The sequence below is a fragment of the Anomaloglossus baeobatrachus genome, chromosome 2 (assembly GCF_048569485.1).
Source record: "Anomaloglossus baeobatrachus isolate aAnoBae1 chromosome 2, aAnoBae1.hap1, whole genome shotgun sequence".
Taxonomy (NCBI): Eukaryota; Metazoa; Chordata; class Amphibia; order Anura; family Aromobatidae; genus Anomaloglossus; species Anomaloglossus baeobatrachus.
Window position 1 is genome coordinate 334,001,843 of NC_134354.1, and position 24,110 is coordinate 334,025,952.

Genomic DNA, 24,110 nt, shown 5'->3' on the forward strand with positions numbered 1-24,110 from the left:
CCGGCTGATGCTAGAATAACACTGCACTCATGTTACATCAATGCAACGCGAGAGCAGTGCGATGATTCTCTCACCCAATACACTTGTATGGGTGCGAGTGGAACAAGATCGCATAACACCTGCAGCATGCTGCGACTGTTTTCTTGGTCCGATTAGGGCACGCGTCCCCCTCCCTGCGTGGAGTGAGTTTTTTACTGTTGTCCGATGGAATGATTGTAATTTAATAAAAGCGCAATTTTGAAATAATCCTCAAGTCCATGGTGCATCGTCGGAGAAAAAAAACTTTATTAGTTTTTCATAGAGTAACATTGGTCAGAGTGTAATGCGATTTTTTAATGATTGCGCGAATGCAATTATTCGCCGTGTGTGCTGACCCTTACACTGCAAGTCTGGCCTGAAAAAAGGTGCCGGATTTGGGTTACATAGGAATGCATCCATTTTAAGAAAATTGAAATGAACTAAAATATTCTTTGTTCTTGCAAAAATGTATTTAAAATCAGTGAGCTGATTCATGCTGCCTAACCATGCTCAGTGTGATTCAGACACACGTTGTGTTATTGCACCCAGGTATGTGTTACTCTGAAATGCTGCATACTTTGAAAAGTAGGCCAGTGACATCTGGGTTGAGTAGACCAAGGCAGGTCCCACATGGCTTCTCTTCGATCCACATAACTGACAGGTCTGTTCATATACAGTATACAAGTAAAATATATCTTTGTACCGTGTTAGCCAGTAGAGATAAAAAAATTGTTTAAAAGAACAGAGAGTCCTCAGTGGTTGATACCTTTTAATGGCTAACTGAAAAGATGGTAATAATTGCAAGCTTTCGAGACTACTCAGGTCTCTTCATCAGGCATGGTGAAGAGACCTGAGTAGTCTCGAAAGCTTGCAATTATTACCATCTTTTCAGTTAGCCATTAAAAGGTATCAACCACTGAGGACTCTCTGTTCTTTTAAACAATTTTTTTTCATATACAGTATATACACTCATATGGAGAGACGTCTCAGTCATTGGGATCTGGAGAAGCCGCTGAGGACCTTCCTGACTAGTCATAGGGGACATATAGTCCCCAACAGTTTTCTCAAAGTATGTTTTCTCTGGAATTGCATGGCGTTTTATAGTAAAAAAATACACAGCTGCAATATCGCAAGCCTGGGCAGCAATGAATGAGATGACAGGTTTCCAATAAAGTATATCATACATCCACCTCTCTCTGTTTCTGACATATATCAGCTTTTATAGATTAATATTAGACTAATACTAATAGTTTTATAAGATGAACTGCTAATAATTGTGATATAGTTTTTTTCAGGATGGGTTAAATGCTACCCAAAGTCTCCTTCCTTTCATTGAGAAGCTGTCTTCATCTCTGCATACTGTGAGCATCACCTCCTATATCATACTGCTTATCAGAAAAATCCTGACATGCTTTCTATATATACAGGGCTGCAGAATTATTTCTTTTCTATACGGTTTAGATTCATCAGACTCAAGATGACGACCTTAAACAACTTTCAGAAGCTCGGGATAATCTTCAAAAACAATTACATATAGAAAATAAAGAGGTGAGAAGAACTCAGCAACATTTTTACTAGTTTAATTGAGAACTGTACTTTGAACAAACTGTGCATACGTCAGCAGTACAAGCGAATATAAGATACTTTGTAATATACTGTATTTTTGGGACTATAAGACCTACTTTTTTTTCCCTCAAATTTGGGAGGAAAGTGTGGGATGCGTCTTATAATCCGGATGTGCCTGTCTCACTAGGGGGGGGGCGTCGGTGGTGCAGATCACAGGAGGCACGAGCAAGGCTGCTGCAGCAGGAAGCCAGTGGCTGGGGCGAACACAAGTGCCCGCTAATAAAGAAAAGAAATATTCACTGCTCCCCATTAACTTACTCACCTTTCGGCATCGGCATCAGTACAGAGAAGTGGGCAGCATTATGAGTGTGGGGAGCAAGGAATATTAATTTTTTATAATAGCGGACACATGTGATCATCCCACACGCTGAAGTAAACTGGCGGTTGGGGTGATTAGTGTATCCGCTTTTAAAGAAAATGAATATTCACTGTTCCCCATGCCCATAATCCCGCCCACTTCTCTGCACTGAAGCCGGTGCCGAGAGTTGGGCAAGATTATGTGGAGCAGTGAATATTCATTTTTTTTTTAATAGCGGACACAATGATCGCTCCAACCGCCAATTACCTGCAGCAACTGGGCCACTCACATGTGTCCGCTATTACAGAAAATGAATATTCACTTCTCCCCCAGAGCTGACAGCTGACATTGGCGTTTAACTGGGGGTTCCTTTCTAATGCATGGAGATTAGAATATCATATATGTGTCCAGATGAGGAATTTTGTTAGATGCCTCAAGTGGGGATGATGAAACACAACTTCCGGAGTGGAAAATTCTTCCCTATTATCAGGTATCTGGTCACACTCGAATAAAGTCGGCAAAGGTATGTGCAAATTCCCCTTGATTGAAGAGATTATGTATCCAGAGGCTCTCCTGCCAGAGGTCTCGATATGACCAGAGCAGGTATTGAGGGTGTACGGAAATGCTTATTCCCTTATATTGCAGAGTCCAAATAATTTGGGGTTTGCTAGAGACCTGTTGCTCTGCTCATCTATTATGGCATACACTCTGGAGCCCTTCTCAGATTGTTCTTCTGGATAGACTTTGACCAGACTTACTTTGGCACAGCATTTAGGACCAGTTCCTTCTCAGCATACTTCAATACATGAAGAAGAAACAGCGGTAAGAGTTGGATCCGGAGCTTGTGGCTCTCAGTCATGCCTTGGAGCAGGGTTGGATGCTGCAGAAGGTTGTGAATTGTGTGGCGCTGGTGTGGGAAGCATAACCATAACGTGTTTGTCACTAGTGCATTCAATGCATTTGATGACAACCTTACAGTCCTTAGCAATGTGGTCTGAGGAGGTGCCACACTTATAACATATCCCCAGCTCCTTGAGATTATCTCTATGTTCCTGCAAAGTCTTTGCCCTGAGCTCATGACATTCCTTAAGTTGGTGAGGCATTTTGTGGATAGCGCATGTACGGTTGATGTCCATAAATTTAGGAGCAACAGCACTGAATTTAGTGATAGAGGGTGGAGTGAGTGAGACGTCAGTCTTCCTCGCAGATACTGTGCCCCTTAACTCTCTGCGTTTGGTGGTAGTGTTGTCATACCTTGTGGATGATGTTGAAGAAGCTAGGTGAGTAGATTCAGTGAAGTCGAAGCTGGGATCATTCTTACAAGCTTGATCACTGATGAACCTGAAAAAATATGAAAAGTGGGAAAAGACACATTAGCTCTTTTTTGTATCTTGAGCTGTGTTCTGCCCATTTTTCTTGCATGTTGTATGGCAACTAAAGGTTGCTTTCCATGCTACGACATCTCTAAAGTGATGTCGTTGGGGTCACGGAATTTGTGACGCACATCCGGCCACGTTAGCGATGTCATTGCGTGTGACATCTATGAGCGATTTTGAATCGTCGCAAAAATGTGCAAAATCGCTAATCGGTGACATGCCCCCCTATTCCCAATTATCGTTGCTGCTGCCGGTACGATGTTGTTTGTCGTTCCTGCGGCAGCACACATCGCTATGTGTGACACCGCAGGAACGAGGAACCTCACCTTACCTGCGGCCGCCCGCAATGAAGAAGGAAGGAAGTGGGCAGGATGTTCGTCCTGCTCATCTCCGCGCCTCCGCTTTGATTGGGTGGCCGGTTAGTGATGTTGCTCTGATGCCGAACAAACCGCCCCCTTAGAAAGGAGGCGGTTCTCAGGTCACAGCGACGTCGCTAGGCAGGTAAGTAGTGTGACGGATCCGCGCGATTTGCCCGTGACGCACAAACGATGGGGGCGGGCACGCACGCTAGCGATCTTGCTAGCGAGATCGCAGCTTGTAAAGCGGCCTTTAGACACCACGGGGTTCACGCCATGAGCAGTTTCAATGTAACTCCGTCCTAGAAGACGTGGGTCTATTTTTGTAAATTCTATTTCCTATAGCAGGTTACTCAGATCCTGAAGTTTCCAGTTGTCTTTGTTAGTTATGCTTAGGAAGGATTGCAGTCTCTTAAATAGGACACATTCTATGGCTTCAGAGCTGCTGTAGGTTTGTTCCAGTCTCTCCCATGCTGCAATAAGACCTGCATCTGAATAGTCCACATGAATTGCTATTATAGTCTTAATGCGTTCTGCTGATTCTTGGCCTAACTAGTTAATCAAATCCAGTTGTTCCTTGGCAGTGAGATTAAGGTCTTGGATTACTGCTTCAAAGGTTGACGTTCATGCTCAATAATTCTCAGCACGATCATCAAACTTCAAGAGACTGATATCTATTAACTCTCTGCGAATCATGTATCTGGCAAAGTCAGACATGTCTAATCGCCTGGTCATAGTTGCAGGATTAACTTGGGGTATCCCTGGGGAATATAAATTCTTTAGTTTATATGACTGTGACGTGTCAAGACGAAATGATGTGGCATGAGGGTTAAACTTCGGTTAAGCCTCTAGAAAGTCTGCTGATTGTAGCCTAAATAGTTGGTTTATGCTGGAAGTTACCTTGTCAGTAGTAGGTGGCGATATCCTTTGGCTTGCTGTCATATCAATGTGGTAGATTGGAGGTGGCACTTGTATGGATGGTAATTGCCTTAGTACTTAGTAAGTGGGGCAATCAGCTGGGTCTTCCACTTCTCCTGGAATGAGGCAGTGCAGATCAGCATCTTGACCTAGTGCTTGCTCAAGAACCTTTAGTTTAGCAAGGGATGCTGCTTCTTCCCTTTCATTGTGGAGAATCTTTCATTGAGATTCTGTGACGCCCTGGACCCCAGGGGTCACAGTACACTAACAACACACACACACGCTCCCTCCCCCGGCCAGGTACATCAGTCAAACAAAATCCTTGTTGCCTCCCTCCAGGGTCTGATGTCCACACCAGGTGGGGTGGAGCCAGGCGGTTGGCCCCACCCACCGAGGAGTTCACAGGCCTGGAGGCGGGAAAAAGTCAGTTAGTTGAAGTTGGAGTTGAAGTTGAGAGGTGGAAGTGAGAGGAGCAAAAACTGTGCATGTCTGGGTTGGAGCCCAGGCACGATCAGCAAGGTCGGCAGACGGTGGTGGCCGTCTGCAGGAGTTGGTGGAGGTCAGCAGAACCGTAGGACTGGGGTCGGGCGGTGGCCCGCCGCTACCGAACCTGGGAGCAGATTGAAGCCAAGCACCAAGGCAGGGTACTCAGACCCCGACTAGGCTAGGAGCCGCCGTAAAGGTCAAATTCACTGATTGCGGTCTGGACCTCTGGGGTTCATTCCCAAACAAGTTCCGTCAAAAGGCAACAGCCCAACCCGTCTGGATAAGAGCCATCGCCAAGGGCCAGAGATCCAAGGGCCAGCGCCTGCGGTCAAAACGGGCTCTCCCGACACGTACACGCCGGGGAGCGGACTACCCGTGGGAAGCCATAGGAGTCAAACACATACACACAGGTGCAGGGAAACGACAGCCACCATCAACCCGTCCGGGGAGAGTGAAAACACCGCAGCCGACTGTGGGCCCCGTCCATCCAGCCGTTTGGTTTACCAGAGACTCTGTCCTTCTGTGTCTGAGTAAGTACAACAGTGCCATCCGGCACCGCGCTGCATCGCAACCTTGCACCCGCGCCCACGCTGCCTCCCCGCATCCGGCCCCTGCACCTGCACCTATACCTTCCCTCCCCAACCGGGGCCCCGGGACCAACAGCCCCTACCCACGGAGGGGCCAACACCTCAGCTGCTGTCCGCCATCGCTCCCGGGAACCCCCGTCACCAGCAGCGGTGGTGCCCAACCATCACCACAACCTCGTGGGTGACGTCACGACCGACATCCCACCACAAACCTCCCCTTTTCACTCATGGGCGAGGAGGCGCTGCTCGAGCCCCCGGGTCCGGCCCCGTGCTCAAGCCACCGAGGCACAGCAGCACCGGACCCGAGCGCCAGCGATTCCCAGGCGAGCGGCGTTCCCAACCCCTCCACCCGCGACAATTCCATCTCTGCTTCCTGCCTTTTAAACTGGGTTTCTATGTCTGCTTCCTTCTTAGCAAAGGAGCCTCTAAAGCTGGGTTCACACATAGCGACAACGACATCGCTGTTACGTCACCATTTTCTGTGACGTAACATCGACCTTGTAAGTCGCTGTTATGATCGCTGCTTAGGTGTCAAACACAGCGACGCAGCAGCGATCATAACGTCGCTACATGTGCAGAGAGCAGGGAGCCGCGCACACTGCTTAGGCCTGGCTCCTTGCTCTCCTAGCTACAATACACATCGGGTTAATTAACCCGATGTGTACTGCAGCTACATGTCACAGTGCAGAGAGCAGGGAGCCGCGCACACTGCTTAGCGCTGGCTCCTTGCTCTCCTAGCTACAGTACACATCGGGTTAATTAACCCGATGTGTACTGCAGCTTCATGTCACAGTGCAGAGAGCAGGGAGCCGCGCACACTGCTTAGCGCTGGCTCCTTGCTCTCCTAGCTACAGTACACATCGGGTTAATTAACCCGATGTGTCCTGCAGCAACATGTGCAGAGAGCAGGAGCCGGCACTACCAGCAAGAGCGGCGGAGGCTGGTAACGAAGGTAAATATCGGGTAACCAGGGAAAGGTCTTCCCTTGGTTACCCGATGTTTACAGTGGTTACAGCTTTCCGCAGCTGCCAGACGCCGGCTCCTGCTCCCTGCTCGCTTCATTTCGTCGCTCTCTCGCTGTCACACACAGCGATGTGTGCTTCACAGCGGGAGAGTGTCGACGAAAAAATGAAGCAGGACATTCAGCAACGAGCAACGACCTCACTGCAGGGGCCAGCTCGTTGCTGGATGTCACACACAGCGACAGCGACGGGACGTCGCTGCAACGTCACAGAAAATGGTGACGTAGCAGTGACGTCGTTGTCGTCGTCGCTGTGTGTGACACCACCTTAACTCTGGCCCTCCTCTACATTTGCATGGATCTACAGTAGCTTGTCAGATAAGGTTGACTTCCTGGAGTGCCATGATCTGGAAGATTGAGATGAGATTTTGGTCGACATTGCTTGGTGTAACCTGACCTCTTGGAGGTGTGTGATGAGAAGTACTGCCTTATCTTAGGCATCTCGGGCACCTTGGGCACCAATGCAGTCTTTATTTGGAGTAGAGTTTTACCTTCAGCAAGCTCTACTGTGGCACTGCCCTTGTCCGAGTTACTCAGGATTCAGAATATAAACAATGAAGAAATGGGGAGCCAGATGGCATACATGAAGAAAGTAATAACACATACATAGCGTGCCATGTAGTCTTTTAAGCTGCTTTTATTATAAAGTGCACATAAGTACAGCCTGACAAAGATGGCTAGTGGATTAAAAATCCATAAAAGTGAAAAGATATACAAAAATCAGAATAGGAGGTTAGGGGGAAACAGAATCCCATACAGGAGAGGTATACCCACATGTACAGCATAAAGGGTTACATATACAAAGTAGTAAGGAACATAGTCCTAATAAATATGAGACCCTTATACTGTATATTGACAATGGTAACTTGTATAATAAATAGGGTTATAAATACAAAATAGTAAGGATCACAGTCCAAGTTAAAAAAAAAAACCAAAAAAAACCCCAAAACCTCATTTTAACAATAGTAGACAGAGGAGGTCACATCAGGGCCATTCACTTACAAAGAGTATCAGATACAAAAAGCATGTGTACAAAAACATTAATAGTGAATAGGCACCTGGAGTCCATACCTACTGTCAAATACCAAGGGTACACCAATACTGGAGCATGGGACGGATCCTGACACGTGTGAGAGATTTGACGGCCTCTGAAAAGTCCAAAATTATGAGATGTCTTGCAGAGGGATGCAGCAGTATTGAAATTTACAAACTTTTGAAGCGTGATCACCGAACAATCAAGCGTTTCATGGCAAATAGCCAACAGGGTTGCAAGAAGCGTGTTGGGCAAAAAGGCGCAAAATAACTGCCCATGAATTGAGGAAAATCAAGCGTGAAGCTGCCAAGATGCCATTTAACACTAGTTTGGCCATATTTCAGAGCTGCAACGTTACTGGAGTATCAAAAAACACAAGGTGTGCCATACTCAGGGACATGGCCAAGGTCAGGAAGGCTAAAAACGACCACCTTTGAACAAGAAACATAAGATAAAATGTCAAGACTAGGCCAAGAAATATCTTAACACTGATTTTTCAAAGGTTTTATGGACTGATGAAATAAGAGTGACTCTTGATGGGCCAGATGGATGGGCCAGAGGGCAGTAAAGTAAAGGGCAGAGAGCTCCACTCCGACTCAGACGCTAGCAAGGTGGAGGTGGGGTACTAATATGGGCTGGCATCAAAGATGAACTTGTGGGACCTTTTCGGGTTGAGGATGGAGTGAAGCTCAACTCCCAGACCTACTGCCAGTTTCTGTAAGACAACTTCTTCAAGCAGTGGTACAGGAAGAAGTCGGTATTGTTCAAGAATAACATGATTTTCATGCAGGACAATGCTCCATCACATGCATCCAACTACTCCACAGCGTGGCTGGCCAGTAAAGGTCTAAAAGATGAAAAAATAATGACATGGCCCCCTTGTTCACCTGATCTGAACCCCATAGAGAAACTTTTGTCCATCATAAAATGTGGGATCTACGGAGAGGGAAAACAGTACAGCTCTTGGAACAGTGTCTGGGAGGCTGTGGTGGCTGCTGCATGCAATGTTGATCGTAAACAGATCAAGCAACTGACAGAATCTATGGATGGTAGGCTGTTGAGTGTCATCAGAAAGAAAGGTGGCTATATTGGTCACTAATTTTTTGGGCTTTTGTTTTTGCATGTCAGAAATGTTTATTTCTAAATTTTGTGCAGTTATATTGGTTTACCTGCTGAAAATAAACAAGTGAGATGGGAATATATTTGGTTTTTATTAAGTTGCCTAATAATTCTGCACAGTAATACCGTATTTTTCGGATTATAAGACGCACTTTTCCTCCCAAAAATTTCGAAGGAAAATGAGGGGTGCGTCTTAAAATCAAAATGTAGCTTACCGGGTGGTGTTTGAGAGGGGTCACCGAAGGCAGGGGCTCTGTGCAGGGGCCGTGTTCGGTGGCGGAGCTGCTGTGGTTGGCGGCGGCCGGCAGAGCTGATGTGTGCGGCAGCGGAGCTGCTGTGTGCAGCAGTGGCGGCTGGCGGAGCTGATGTGTGTGGCGGCGGCGGAGCTGGTATGTGCGGCGGTGGCCGACGGAGCTGATGTGTGCGGCGGCCGGCAGAGCTGCTTTGTGCGGCGGCAGATGACGCAGCTGATGTGTGTGGCGGCGCCTGGCGGAGCTGCTCTGTGCGGCGGCGGGCGGCGCAGCTGAAGTGTGGCGGCGGCTGCCGGCAAGGTACAGGTAAGGACTTCAAATAATGGCGCCTTGAATCCGCGTGTACGCAGATGGAGCTCTTGGCTCATAAGGCTCAAGAGCTCCATCTGCGCCCCCGCTGCCTCTGGGCGCCATTTGTTTGAAGCACATCTTCAGAATAACCCTTGCTTCGCCGCCCCACTCACAGAACAGAGCCTGCAGAAAGCAGTACAAGCACGGGGCAGAGCAGATTTTTTTCTTCTTTGAGCAGTATATACACACACACACACACACACACACACAGTACAGACCAAACGTTTGGACACACCTTCTCATTCAAAGAGTTTTTTTTATTTTCATGACTGAAAATTGTAGATTCACATTGAAGGCATCAAAACTATGAATTAACACATGTGGAATGAAATACTTAACAAAAAAGTGTGAAACAACTGAAAATATGTCTTATGTTCAATGTTCTTTAAAGTAGCCACCTTTTGCTTTGATTACTGGTTTACACACTCTTGGCATTCTCTTAATGAGCTTCAAGAGGTAGTCACTGGAAATGGTTTTCACTTCACAGGTGTGCCCTGTCAGGATTAATAAGTGGGATTTCTTGCCTTATAAATGTGGTTGGGACCATCAGTGTTGTGTTGTGCAGAAGTCTGGTGGATACACAGCTGATAGTCTTACTGAATTGGCATTATGGCAAGAAAAAAGCATGTAAGTAAAGAAAAATGAGTGGCCATCATTACTTTAATAAATGAAGGTCAATCAGTCCGAAAAATTGGTAAAACATTGAAAGTGTCCCCTAGTGCAGTGGCAAAAACCATATGCTACAAAGAAACTGGCTCACATGAGGACCGCCGCAGGAAAGGAAGACCAAGAGTCACCTCTGCTGCGGAGGATAAGTTTATCCGAGTCACCAGCCTCAGAAAGCGCAGGTTAACAGCAGCTCAGATTAGAGACCAGCTCAATGCCACATAGAGTTCTAGCAGCAGACACATCTCTAGATCAACAGTTAAGAAGAGACTTTGTGCAGCAGGCCTTCATGGTAAAATAGCTGCTAGGAAACCACTGCTAAGGACAGGCAACAAGCAGAAGAGACTTGTTTGGGCTAAAGAACACAAGGAATGGACATTAGAACAGTGGAAATATGTGCTTTAGTCTGATGACTCCAAATTTGAGATCTTTGGATCCAACCACTGTGTCTTTGTGCGATGCAGAAAAGGTGAACGGATGGACTCTACATGCCTGGTTCCCACCGTGAAGCATGGATGAGGAGGTGTGATGGTGTGGGGGTGCTTTGCTGGTGACACTGTTGGGGATTTATTCAAAATTGAAGGCATACTGAATCAGCATGGCTACCACAGCATCTTGCAGCGGCCTGCTATTCCATCCGATTTGCGTTTAGTTGGACCATCATCTATTTTTCAACAGGACAATGACCCCAAACACACCTCCAGGCTGTGTAAGGGCTATTTGACTAAGAAGGAGAGTGATGGGGTGCTACGCCAGATGACCTGGCCTCCAAAGTCACCAGACCTGAACCCAATCGATGGTTTGGGGTGAGCTGGACCGCAGAGTGAAGGCAAAAGCACCAACAAGTGCTAAGCATCTCTGGGAACTCCTTCAACACTGTTGGAAGACAATTTCCGGTGACTACCTCTTGAAGCTCATCAAGAGAATGCCAAGAGTGTGCAAAGCAGTAATCAAACCAAAAGGTGGCTACTTTCAAGAACCTAGAATATAAGACATATTTTCAGTTATTTCACACTGTTTTGTTAAGTATTTCATTCCACATGTGTTAAATCATAGTTTTGATGCCTTCAATGTGAATCTACAATTTTCAGAGTCATGAAAATAAAGAAAACTCTTTGAATGAGAAGGTATATCCAAACTTTTGGTCTGTACTGTATATGTATCTTTATTGTTAAATTGGTGATTCAAATTTTTATAATTTTTAATTATTCTTTGTATTTTATTTATTTTTTTGTTTCATTATTTAGTTTTAGTAGACTTGAAGCTGTGATTATTTGGCCGCTTGTTCTATACACTGGAATACTGCTCTATAGCAGTATGCAGTCAAATTACGTTCTATCAAACACATCTACATGCTGAGCCTCACAAGAGGACAACGGGTATGTTCACATGATGTCTTTTAGATAGCGACTTACCCAAGTGAGTATTTACAGCAGAAGATGCTTCAGGAAATATGTTTTTCCTGAATTTAACTTTTTTTTTTCTTACATCTTTTATGATGCTTTTTTTGTACAACAGCTTTGTCTATTTTTATTTATTACTGTATGTATAGTAAGCGGGTTCCGTAGTTAAAAAAAAAAAAAAATCTTTATGAAGTGAAATTTACTTTACTCACTCTGCTCATTTGGGACAAAAAAGTCCAGTGAGCGATTTCCAGTTATCCCTGCGTGTACACGCACACAAGGAGGACACGACTGTCACGGAGTACGACCATCCACTTGACTCCTTGGCACAGAAGGAACAGAGAGTTAAATAAGTACATTTCTAGTTTGGTGTCATTCTTGACTTTTTTTCTTGTATGTATAAAATAGTTATCATAATTGTGCTGGATACAATTTTCCACAGTTTTTGGTCCCTGTCTCCATTTTTACCATCTATCCATCTCCTGTTTTTCTCATATGAGAAAGAAATGGATGGCGCTTCTCCTAGCATTAGTCAGTGAAAAATGGACAGCATGCTCATGCAACTCATCCGCGTGCTGTTTTTTTCATTTCTTTTTTTTCCCTTTCTCTGGAATTCTCGCTTCCCTCTCTGTCTGTTGAGGCATCTTAGCTTCAAGAAAAGGTGTAACCTGCTGATCACATAATGTTACAATGCAATGCTATTCTGAGTGTGATTTACCTTTGTTGTCTCAGGATTCGCCAAGCAGGAAGGATGCTGGATATAGTTTACACCAACATCAAGGGGATAAGCAGCATGGAACAGAAAAATCTGGATTTCTGTATAAAAAGAGTGAAGGGTGGGAATCATTATTTCTTCACCTAGATGAACTCGTTCTACCTTTGTCAATCTCTCCTGCTCTGTCCCTGCGCTTCACATTTGTATTATTTTCCTAAGCGATCATAACTAGTATGAGTAAGATTGTTTCCACACACAGCAGCCATTGCATTTTTGGTGAGGATAATAAACGGAACCAAAACTGCAGGGACACTTTCCATTTCTAGCTTATCTATCCATTTCTATCTCTATGACAAAATCAACAGCTCCCTTTACAGCTGCTTTGGCCTCATCCTCAGCCAAGCAACTAACTCATCTATTTTCCTTATTCTTTAAATATAGTAACATTTCTCTATCACTTGCATGTTTTTAATCGATACTTCATAGGATTTTTCATTTCTTCTATAAAGTATTCAAGCAAGTAAGTTTGGGCTTTGAACCAGCTTACAGTAATATGTCCTTGAGTTTATTCCCTTCTTTTATTTTTGGCATAGGTATTAGCCAGTTTGCTTTTTAGGTGTTAGTGTCATTATGCACTTTAGGTGTCAGCCACAGTTTGCTATTGGCTTTAGGCTTTGTTCACATGTCCAGTTGTCAACCGTTTGTAACGGAGCCAGTTTTAAAGAAAACTCTAGTCGTTATAGACGAAGCAAAAACAGATGCATACCTTGATTTGTGTTTTGCATTTATTTTTGTTCCCTTTGTAACTATTCATGTTTCATTAGTGGTGACTCTGAACACCTCTAGTGTTCTGGTCATGTACAGTGCTTAAAGGAAAGGTGTCATCAAATTTTTTTTTTTCAATAACTGAAAAAATATAAAGTATTAATGTTTTAATGTTATGCTTAAATAATATTATTAGTTTTTAATTGAGAAAAATATGAAACAAAAATAAAAGTTTGATATTTTCCACTCTTAAACACTAGGGGGAGCAGCTGCTGAAATCCTGCTGTAGAACTAGCTCACATTACAACTGCAGTAAAAGTGGATGGAATCTGCTCTCCTGTGTGTGATGTCATAGCTCCCTCTCCCGTTCTTGGTGTTTCTAACAGGATAAGGAAGATGAAGTTTAGGATCACAGTGCGGAGCCATTTTGATGGTGACCACAAAGTGATCCTAATATGTCTAAAGTGTCACTAAGGCCAACTGCATAGTGCTCCACTGTATCCCAATGCCCCACTGACTGTTTCTCAATGCCCCACTGACTGTATCCTGCACCCCCATATACTGTGCTACCTGCTGGGATCGGAAGTCCAAGGTGACATACGGCAAGGAGGGGTGATCCGTAGTGCAGTGCCACTCAGGCTGCAGATCACCGCTCCCAGCTGCATGCACTCACCTCAGACCTGCGCCCATGGCAGCCAGTCCTGTCAGCGATCACAGTACATAGCAGTAAAGAGTGGAGGCCCAAGGTGAGCACACGCGAAAAGGGGGGGTGAGCGGCAGAGTGGGAGGGGGGTGAGCTGCATAGGGGGAGGGGGTGAGCGGCAGAGTGGGGAGCAGCACACAAGGATCAGTTACGGTGCAATCACCGCTGCCCACCAATCCATCCTAGCAGGTGACAGGGGGAAAGTGCAGCACACCGCATACGCTGTGAGCTCCATAAAGATGGCGTTGATCTCCTCCCTCTGCTGTGATCTGGACAGCCCAGGGGGTACGTCTAGATGACAGGAGATGCTGTTTCTGTGTTAAGTATAGAGGTGGGAGCCCACCAACTATCTTCTATGCACAGGCGCTGACATATAGGAGGTGAGTAACTGTCGTTACTAAGAGGGAATCCAAGATGGCAGCCCTCAGTGCTTCAGTAAAACTAGAATTAAATGAAAACTAAATAAACAGTGAATTTAATTTTATATTAAAAATACTTGATTTCATGATCATTATTATTAATACAAAAATAAAAAAACGCGGCACCTTCCCTTTAAAAACAGATCTGCTAATGGATGACAAATGGCCATCAACAATGGTCAGTTTCCCATAGATTTAATGGATCCTGTTGCTATTGAAAAATTTCTTAGTACATTTCCATCACCATTTAAATGAGTGGATCCTGTAATGGATCATTTTATTCTTCTCAATCCAAAAACAGAGATAACTGCTGGAAATGTGAATATAGCCTTAGCTGCAATGTTTGCTTTCTTACACTCCTGTATTCATCTACTAGTAGGTTTTTACTGTGAAAATGAATTCACTAAAGTACACTTGCCTAATCGTGTGTAAAAGATGTCCTTATATGAAATTAAAGAAGACATTTTACCAATTTGAACATGTTAAACTTTCCACATAATGGAGTAGTGGCTGGAAAGCTGAATAAAACATTGTTTTTAATTTTTAATTTCTCCTCTCCATTCTGTTTATAATAGATTGTAAAGTATAGGTTATAATATATACTAAGCGCAAGTGAGCATTCCCAAAGATTCAACTCTGCGGGGCATGTAGTATTTACCTTGCATGGGGTTGACCAATGATAAGCAGATGGCATCATGCTGGAGAAAAAATAGAAAACACTCCTGGAAAAGCTTAGAACAGGCTTTCTTCTGTTAGATGTGTAATGATACTCAGTCTTGCTCTCCACTGTAATTTCTGCACCTAATGTATAGAGGAGAGCTGAGTGTCAATACAAACACATAGCAGCTTTCATTTCAGGGCAGTTAGTGTGGGAATAGGAATACAGCAGATCATGTTACATTACAAACACCTCAAGTCTTCATCTCAGAGTGAGGGGTAAGTGGTGTAAAACAGAGTTGACAGTGCCGAGAGAGGACAGCTAAGAGAACTGTTTGGCATTAATAACAATATTCTTCTATATTCCTTTTTTCCTACACTGACTACAGTAAGAAGAAAGCTGTTGATGTTTGTAATGACACTCAGCACTGCTGTACTGTACATAGTAGGTGCAGAGATCACGGAGAAGAGGGTGTGTGTCATTACATGTGTCATATAGCCACAAATGGAGCATGTTAAATTGTCATTTAGGGAATCACCCAAACACTTAAACATTCATGTCCCTCAGTATTGGAATGATTGTTTTATATGCTTATAGGTTTAATTATAAGAAGACATAGAAGTACAGTACAGACCAAAAGTTTGGACACACCTCATTCAAACAGTTTTCTTTATTTTCAGGACTCTGAAAATTGTAGATTCACATTGAAGGCATCAAAACCATGAATTAAAACATGTGGAATGAAATACTTAAAAAAGTGTGAAACAACTGAAAATATGTCTTATATTCTAGGTTCTTCAAAGTAGCCACCTTTTGCTTTCATTACTACTTTGCACACTCTTGGCATTCTCTTGATGAGCTTCAAGAGGTAGTCACCGGAAATGGTTTTCCAACAGTCTTGAAGGAGTTCCCAGAGATGCTTACCGCTTGTTGGCCCTTTTGCCTTCACTCTGCGGTCCAGCTCACCCCAAACCATCTCGAATGGGTTCAGGTCTGGTGACTGTTGAGACCAAGTCATTTGGCGTAGCACCCCATCACTCTCCTTCTTGGTCAAATAGCCCTTACACAGCCTGGAGGTGTGTTTAGGGTCATTGTCCTGTTGAAAAATAAATGATGGTCCAAATAAACGCAAATTGGATGGAATAGCACGCCACTGCAAGATGCTGTGGTAGCCATGCTGGTTCAGTATGCCTTCAATTTTGAATAAATCCCCAACAGTGTCACCAGCAAAGCACCCCCACACCATCACACCTCCTCATCCATGCTTCACGGTGGGAACCAGGCATGTAGAGTCCATCCGTTCACCTTTTCTGCATCGCACAAAGACACAGTGGTTGGATCCAAAGATCTCAAATTTGCAGTCATCAGACTAAAGCAAAGATTTCCACTGGTCTAATGTCCATTCCTTGTGTTCTTTAGCCTAAACAAGTCTCTTCTGCTTGTTGCCTGTCCTTAGCAGTGGTTTCCTAGCAGCTATTTTACCATGAAGGCCTGCTGTACAACGTCTCCTCTTAATAGTTGTTCTAGAGATGGGAAGGTGTGCCCAAACTTTTGTTCTGTACTGTATGTCAGGTGCATTCTCCTAGGGCTTTTACAATATGTGAGCCAAGTTTTTAACCCAGGAGATAAGATGTAAATAAAGCTGGTGTCACACACAGCGACAACGACGTCGCTGCTACGTCACCATTTTCTGTGACGTTGCAGCGATGTTCCGTCGCTGTCGCTGTGTGTGACATCCAGCAACGACCTGGCCCCTGCTGTGAGGTTGCCGGTCGTTGCTGAATGTCCAGCTCCATTTTTTGGTCGTCACTCTCCCGCTGTGACACACACATCGCTGTGTGTGACAGCGAGAGAGCGACGAAATGAAGCGAGCAGGGAGCAGGAGCCGGCGTCTGGCAGCTGCGGTAAGCTGTAACCACTGTAAACATCGGGTAACCAAGGGAAGACCTTTCCCTGGTTACCCGATATTTACCTTCGTTACCAGCCTCCGCCCTTGCTGCCAGCGCCGGCTCCTGCTCTGTGCACATGTAGCTGCAGTACACATCGGGTAATTAACCCGATGTGTACTGTACCTAGGAGAGCAAGGAGCCAGCGCTAAGCGCGGCTCCCTGCTCTCTGCACATGTAGCACAGCGACGTTATGATCGCTGCTGCGTCGCTGTGTTTGACAGCTAAGCAGCGATCATAACAGCGACTTACAAGGTCGCTGTTACGTCACAGAAAATGGTGACGTAACAGCAACATCGTTGTCGCTGTCGCTTAGTGTGAACCCAGCTTAAGCTCCTGGATGGAGCTCAATGTCTTTATATACTCTGGGTGCAATTTGGATGAATTAATCTACTTAAATATTACACTCCTTCTGAAATTTAGAAATTAAAATTTCACTTGGCACAAAGTACACACATCCTGCTTTATTTACTAAGCAAGCAATGGAGAAAGGAAGTGTTTACCATTAATATAGCTGCAACCTGGAAAGTTTTTAGAAATAGAAAATAAATAGATACAACATTTTTAAACAGAACAGATACATTTATTTTCTTCTACAGATGCAATTAATGAACCTAGAATTAAATACATGACACATTTGCTTTAAATTCTCTGAGTGGGCTTCTTTGAGTATGTTTACTTTTTAACAGTTTCCTATTTCTTCTTAAAGACTGCTGATAACTCTATAATGTATTATTATAGATTATATTATTGTGTGATCCATTTATTTATCCAACTTTACCTATATTTAGAATCCGAAAAGTGTGGCAGAAAAGGAAATGTGGAGTTAAATATGGATATCTGACAATATCTCACAGTACGGTGAGTTCTAACAGTTTTTTCCAAGTAATTATGATGCTGTAATGTTGTATTTCTCATATTTAAAAAGTAAGTATAAACATATTACATGTAACAGTAAAACGAAAACAATCCTGAAAATAATAAAAAAAACTACTAATACCAGACTTCAAGATTTTTTTGCAAGCACTGGAAATGACCTTGAATGCTTTGAGCGGATGCAGATTAAATAATTTGGTCAAATAAAATTGCAATGTGGGACGGAAAGGTCAGTCAGCATTGAGTGACCAAGAGGGTGTGAGAAAGGTGAGCTGACACCATCATGCATTGTTAATTGTGGATATTGCGTTATGTATTGTCTCCTAACTGTGATGATAATGAGACCGTTGATAAGTCTTCTGTAAAAGTAAACAAAAGGATATGTGAGTCTATTCTTAAGATTTGTTGCCAGTGTGAAAATAACAATATTTTTTTCTTTTGTAAATATATATAGTAAAGATATAGAATATTGAAATAAAATTAAGTTTAAATACATGCTACATAAACCTCTTAACCTTGTTCTAGAGATTTTTTTCACTTTCTTATTTATGTATTCCTTTATGGTCTGCTGTAAAGCCCATGATGTTGCAACGCTTGTCACTACCTTACGAGGTCACATGGACGGAAGGGTAGTCAGGAGAGCCGGTGTCTGGTAACAGGAGGTCACATATAATGATAAGGCTATGTGCGCACACAGCGTTTTTTTTATGCTGCGTTTTCATGCGTTTTTGGACTCAAAAACGCAAAAAACCCCGCACCTGTGGCAGAAACGCACTGGTAAAAACCGCATGTGTTTTTACCTTGTTTCGGTGCGTTTTTGGCTGCGTTTTGCTGTGTTTTTGATCACTGCGTTTTGCTTCATTTTCCCAATGCATTCCATGGGTGAAAAATGCAGGAAAGAATTGACATTTCCCCTTTTTTTGTTTTAAGCTCAAAAACGCAGCTAAAAAAAAGTAGTGTGCGGACAGCAAAAAGGAAAAGTCATAGACTTTGGTGGAGAAGCAAAGCCATGCAGTTTTGAGCCCAAAAACGCACCCGAAAAACGCTCAGTGCGCACATAGCCTAAGGCAGAGGTTCCCAACTCCAGTCCTCAAGGCACACCAACAGTGCATGTTTTCAGGATTTCCTTAGTATTGCACAGGTGATAATTTTAATCTCCTGCAAAGGTGCTGAATCCAACACCCATGCAATGCTAAAGAAATCCTGAAAACATGCACTGTTGGTGTGCCTTGAGGACTGGAGTTGGGAACCTCTGGCCTAAGGGGTAAACAGACATGTAGTCAGGTGACAATCTGAGGGTCACAATAGCAGAAGAGCACATAGTAGTAAAAGGGAGCAAGTAAAGATGTAGTCAGATAACGGTCCGGGGTCCAAGACAGGAATACATGACAGGAATAGGGAGCGGGTATAGGGAAGTCCAATAACAGTCCAGGGTTAGAATACCAAGATCATAATACAAGAAGATACACAAGCTACGGCAACACAGCAGACCAGAGAATACAACTGGCAGAGTTCTGGGGAGCGTGCTCGGTAAAGAAGCCAGAGCAATTATCCGGAAGATGGAACAGCTGAGTAAGGCCCCTTCCACACATCAGTTTTTTGCCATCAGTCACAATCCGTTTTCTCGATGGATCCGTCACAGATTGTGGCTAAACTGATGCAATGGATCTGTTTTTCGATGGATCCGACTAGCTGGGGGCTAAATAATAATTGGAGTATGCTCAGTTAAAAAAATGGAATCTGTCACCGGATTCCTTCATTTGACGGTTGACGACAGATCCTGCAACCATAGGCTTTCATTCTACCAAACGACGGACGACGACGGATCCGTCGCTGTCCGGTTTTTTTTACGTACACATAAAATGTTAATGTGGACGTCGTCTCCGTCCGACGGACACACATTTTTCAACGGATCCGTCGCTTGACGGATGAAACGTGAGACCATCCGTCGCAATCCGTCGCTAAAAGCTGTCAAAGAGAAAAAAATTGATCCAGCGGCGTCAGTCACCGGATCTGTTTTTTTTTTTCAAAATTCGACGGAACCTCCCAGCACCTCCCAGAACTACTTGGACTCCAGTATAGTGACAAAGCTGCTAGTTCATTATCAAGGACGGCGCCGCAGAACATTTCCAAGAACAAGATGCTCTGCACAAGGAATGGACACACTGTCAGATCTGTAAGCACCGCAGATCATCTCTAGGTCTGTGAGATGCTCTACACAGAGAATCGTGAGAGATATATTAGCATAGCAGGATATGTCAAGCACCATCTCTCCCTGCTGTAATAACACTGTAGTTATCCTCTCAAAATTCTTCTAGATAGGCTAATATATACTCATGAGCAAAAGGGTAACAATATTTTGAACCTTTACCTCTCGGGCTCCATATCTCATCATCCACTAGAGCTTCGAACATGAGACATCCATAATTTTATAGACAATCATCTTGGATATTTTGTGCATAAATTTGACTTCCAACCATTTAGCAAATGATCAGTTATGCAGATTCTATTCATGTCATTGTATTGTTACTGTTTTGCTTCTGGTAGTGGAAAGATCTTTTTCTTCCTGTATAATACAAATTACAACCTGCCCTCACATTTCCTAACAGTGCGTTATTAAGTTGATTATCAAGCAAAATGTCACTGGTTCAAATCGAGGAGCAGCCAAGAGGAAGATTTCCTAAGAAAAGAGAAACAGAATTATCCAGCTCATCGATAGCAGTGACTTGGCCAGGAAAATTGCCAAACTGCATCATGTGTGTGCCATGACAGTAGGAAGAATACGAAATTTAATCCATCCATCCATTTAAAAGCCAAGAGGTGGACGTCCAGGCAAAATATCAGAGTCAACAAGTTGGCTCATCACAAGGTCTATCAGTTCTGGCACAACAAACATAGCTGTGGAGGCGGCTCGTATGCTTCATAATAGTGAGATCACAGATGTCAATACAAGCACTGTTGAACTCACGTTACACAAGTCTGGAATGGAAGCCTGAAAAAAGGTGAGGAGACCTGGGATCAAATTTCATCTGAGACATGCTTGAATCTGGTTGAGTGCATGCCTAGAAGGAGTCAGGTAGCACTGAAAGCCTAAGGGGGATTTACAAAACACTAACAAAATAATAAAAAAAAATAAATCGATTTTTAGGAGCAAAACAGTAGCAATGCAGTGACATGACAAGAACCTACATAGCTAATCATATGCTTAATAGTTGCATGTCAAATTTATGTCTATAAAGGGATGGTATCATGTCCGAAGCTGCAGTAAATGGTGAGATATGGAGCCTGAAAATGAAAAGTTCAAAACATTGTTACCATTGTGCTCGTCAGTGTAAATATTCAATCAGAAGGCTGAACTGTCATCTTCTGCATTATAATTATTTGACAGGAGCTGTGTTTATCATCAGGAGCTGCAATAGGAGTGTCTCTCTCCCCCTGTGGAAAAGGTATATATAAAGCCATGCAATTCCCAGAAGGTCATCAATAGATCACATGATCTAACTGAGTAGAAGTAATGCATGAATATTCAGATAGAGAAGAACAGTTAAGTTAGGTAATTTTACCTGAATTATATGTACCTTGGGAATAGTTAAAAAAAAGATTAAAAATAAATACCGTATTTTCGGTTTATAACGCACCCCAGATTATAAGATGCACCCCAAATTTAGAGGAGGAAAATAGGAAAAAATACTTTTTAATGTTAAAATGAGGGTCTGTCTTATAATTCTAGTGTGTCTTAATCCTAATGCTCACCAGGGGGGAACGGCGTTGGTGGAGCGTCACAGGAGGCAGGGTCAGCAATGCTGCGGGCTCAGAGGAGGGCGTGTTGCGTCTCAGGAAGGTCAGTGGACAGAGGGTCGGCGATACTGTGGCCTAAGGGGTTTCACGGCGGCGGGCGCAATTGATCTGCCAGCCTGTTGAGGGGGTGTCACTGCAGTGGAGCAACTCGGGAAGGTCACAGGAGGGGGTGTCGAGGTGTTTCTGCAGCGACAGGTGCCTGATCTCACTGCGGATTCCATTGAATTGCCAATGGTTGATGCAACCAACTTCAAGAAAATGGCCGTGGAGGCAGCGCGTGCGCAGAAAGGCCCTCACAGACATTTTCTTAAAGTGCATTGTGTCGTCCGCACACACGCCACCTCCGCAGCCATTTTCTTGAAGTTCATTGCGTCAACCGCGGGCGATTCAATGGAGCCCGCAGTTAGATCAGGTCGTCAGGTTGTCGCCGCAACACTGCGGTGATACCCTCAGTATCGCCGACCCTTCCTCCAATGACTCCACCACCGCCGCCCCAGTAAGCCATATCTGCATTGTAAAACACACCCCATTTTACCCCCAGTTTTGGGGAAAAAAAGTCTTACAATCTGGAAAATTCGGTAAATAAATCAACAGACTGCTACTTTGACTTTTAAGAATTTGCAAAATAATTGTTTTAAATCCTTTAACTACAGTGTTTAAATTTTAAACACCAACATGGATCTGCTTTAATCCATACTGTGACTACTGAATACTATGCAGTAGTCAGAGCTTCAACTTTGCTTCCTAGACACTAGTGATGAGCAAACTGCTCGGTGCTTGTGTGCTCGGCAAGTATAAGGAGCATTTTGATGCTCGGGTTCTTGCTACTCGTTTACAGAGCATAATAGAAGTCAATGGGGAACTCTACCATTTTTCCCCAACATCTTGCAGAATAATGCTCAAGTTCCTCATTGACTTCCATTACAGTATACTCTGGAAACGAATACAGCACACCTGAGCATCAAAACACTTGCTGAGCACCAAGCAGTTTGCGCGTCATTGCTAGACACCCTTCTTCAGTATAGGGGCTGGTGATGTAGGATATAATGTACTGTAATTTGATTCCACAGCAGTAGCTCCCATACTGAAGACAAATAACTAGAAGGTCAAGCAGAAATCTGAGTCTTATACTGCATAGATAAAAGCAGTGAAACTGTAATTATTGTGCACAATCCAGCAGTCTACTCATTTTTCTTAGACAGCTTTAGGACAATCTTGCCAACTTTTGAGATTTAGAACAGTGACAGTTTTCTTTATGCTCTGCCCGGAAATATAAGACACCAACAAAATATGACAATTAAATCCCGGATAATAACTTCACCGCTCATCGCTGCTCAGTCTCTGCCCGAATTTACAGCATGCAGTCTTGTGCCATCATTACGTGCTGTGATTCAGATGTAATAGAGCGGTAATTGTCGTGGTCCTCATGTGGATTACATTGGGCCTGCAGTAGTGTTTTGGGGGTTAATAAAATATTGAAAGACGGTGTTTTTTTATTTCAAATAATGGATTTTTTGGTGTTTGTGTTTATTTCTTTTCACCTACAGATTAGTAATGGGGGGTCTCATAGACTCCTCCTATTACTAATCTAGGGCTTAGTGTCAGCTGTGAGCTGATATTAACCCCTTTTTACCCCTATTGCCACCACAGCAGGGCAGTTGGGAAGAGCTGAGTAAAGTGTGACATGGATGCGACAATCCTGAGTGGCTGCAGGCTGATATTTTTAGGCTGGGGGGCCCAATAAACATGCATCTCCCTAGTTTGAGAATAGCAACACAGCTGTCTTGCTTTATCACGGCTGAGTATCAAAATTGGGGGGATGGCTGAGTGCTGTAGCCATGGCTTTATCTGTGCTGGGTATCATCATATGGGGGGACCCTACTCCAGTTTATTTGTTTATTTATTTTTGCTGTCTGCTGTAGACTGCAGACCGGATCTGTGACTGAAAGCATCAGACGCTGTCACTCAGCATGGGGGTGCATCTGACTGCAACCAGTCACAGACGCCGGTAGGTGGGGGAAGCAGTAAATATGCATGAGCCTACTGAGCAGCCCGAGAAGAAGAATGAGAGGCCGTGGGAGCAGTGTACAGCCGTGCCGGTAACTTGGTAAGTATGAAGCGCTTGCTCCTTCCTACCGCTTGGCGCCAGATTCTGGTTCCCATAGATTATATGGGGACCGGCATCTGGCCAGATACCAGGGATCAATCCCCCGCCGACCCTGAGTTGGCGAGAGATTGATTTGCGAGTCCTCCGATCACTAGTGAGAAATGCAGGGATAAAACACAAAAAGAATGAACATGCTGCAGTTTGTCAGATGTTTATGACAAGTAAGCTGCAGACAAAAAAAAATTCTCATAGACTTTGCTGTGGGAAGCCAAAAGTCAGAACTTTCTGACAACAAAACTGCACCAAAAACGCACCAAAAAACGAACTAGCACACGTAGCCTTAGGGAGAGGAAACACGTTGAGACCACGAATACAGGGAAGTAATTTAACTTTCTTTCACCCAGGCTCCACATGGAAACTATTGTATTTTTACTTTTACCAATATTTTGGTGTATGTGATTAGCATATGGGATACAGATTAATATACTGTAGCTGGTGTTTTTTTTTTAACTATATTTTTATTCAAATTTTTCAATAACATATAACACTGGCATAAACGAATTCAGCATTGAAAATTCAATTCAAAAACATTACATTATCCTGTTTGGTCATCA

At 43.8% G+C, this 24,110-nt stretch overlaps 1 protein-coding gene across 5 annotated transcripts in view; it reads left to right on the top strand.

The window, feature by feature from the left end:
• LOC142289985 (arf-GAP with SH3 domain, ANK repeat and PH domain-containing protein 3-like) overlaps nucleotides 1–24,110 on the top strand; it is a 224,445-nt gene that overhangs the window by 33,006 nt on the left and 167,329 nt on the right. For all 5 annotated transcript variants that reach the window (XM_075333929.1, XM_075333930.1, XM_075333933.1 and 2 more), the window contains 4 exons: nucleotides 1,304–1,379; nucleotides 1,480–1,566; nucleotides 12,242–12,345; nucleotides 17,507–17,576. In XM_075333929.1, coding sequence (XP_075190044.1) covers nucleotides 1,304–1,379; nucleotides 1,480–1,566; nucleotides 12,242–12,345; nucleotides 17,507–17,576 — 337 coding nt within the window. The remainder of the gene's footprint in view (nucleotides 1–1,303; nucleotides 1,380–1,479; nucleotides 1,567–12,241; nucleotides 12,346–17,506; nucleotides 17,577–24,110) is intronic.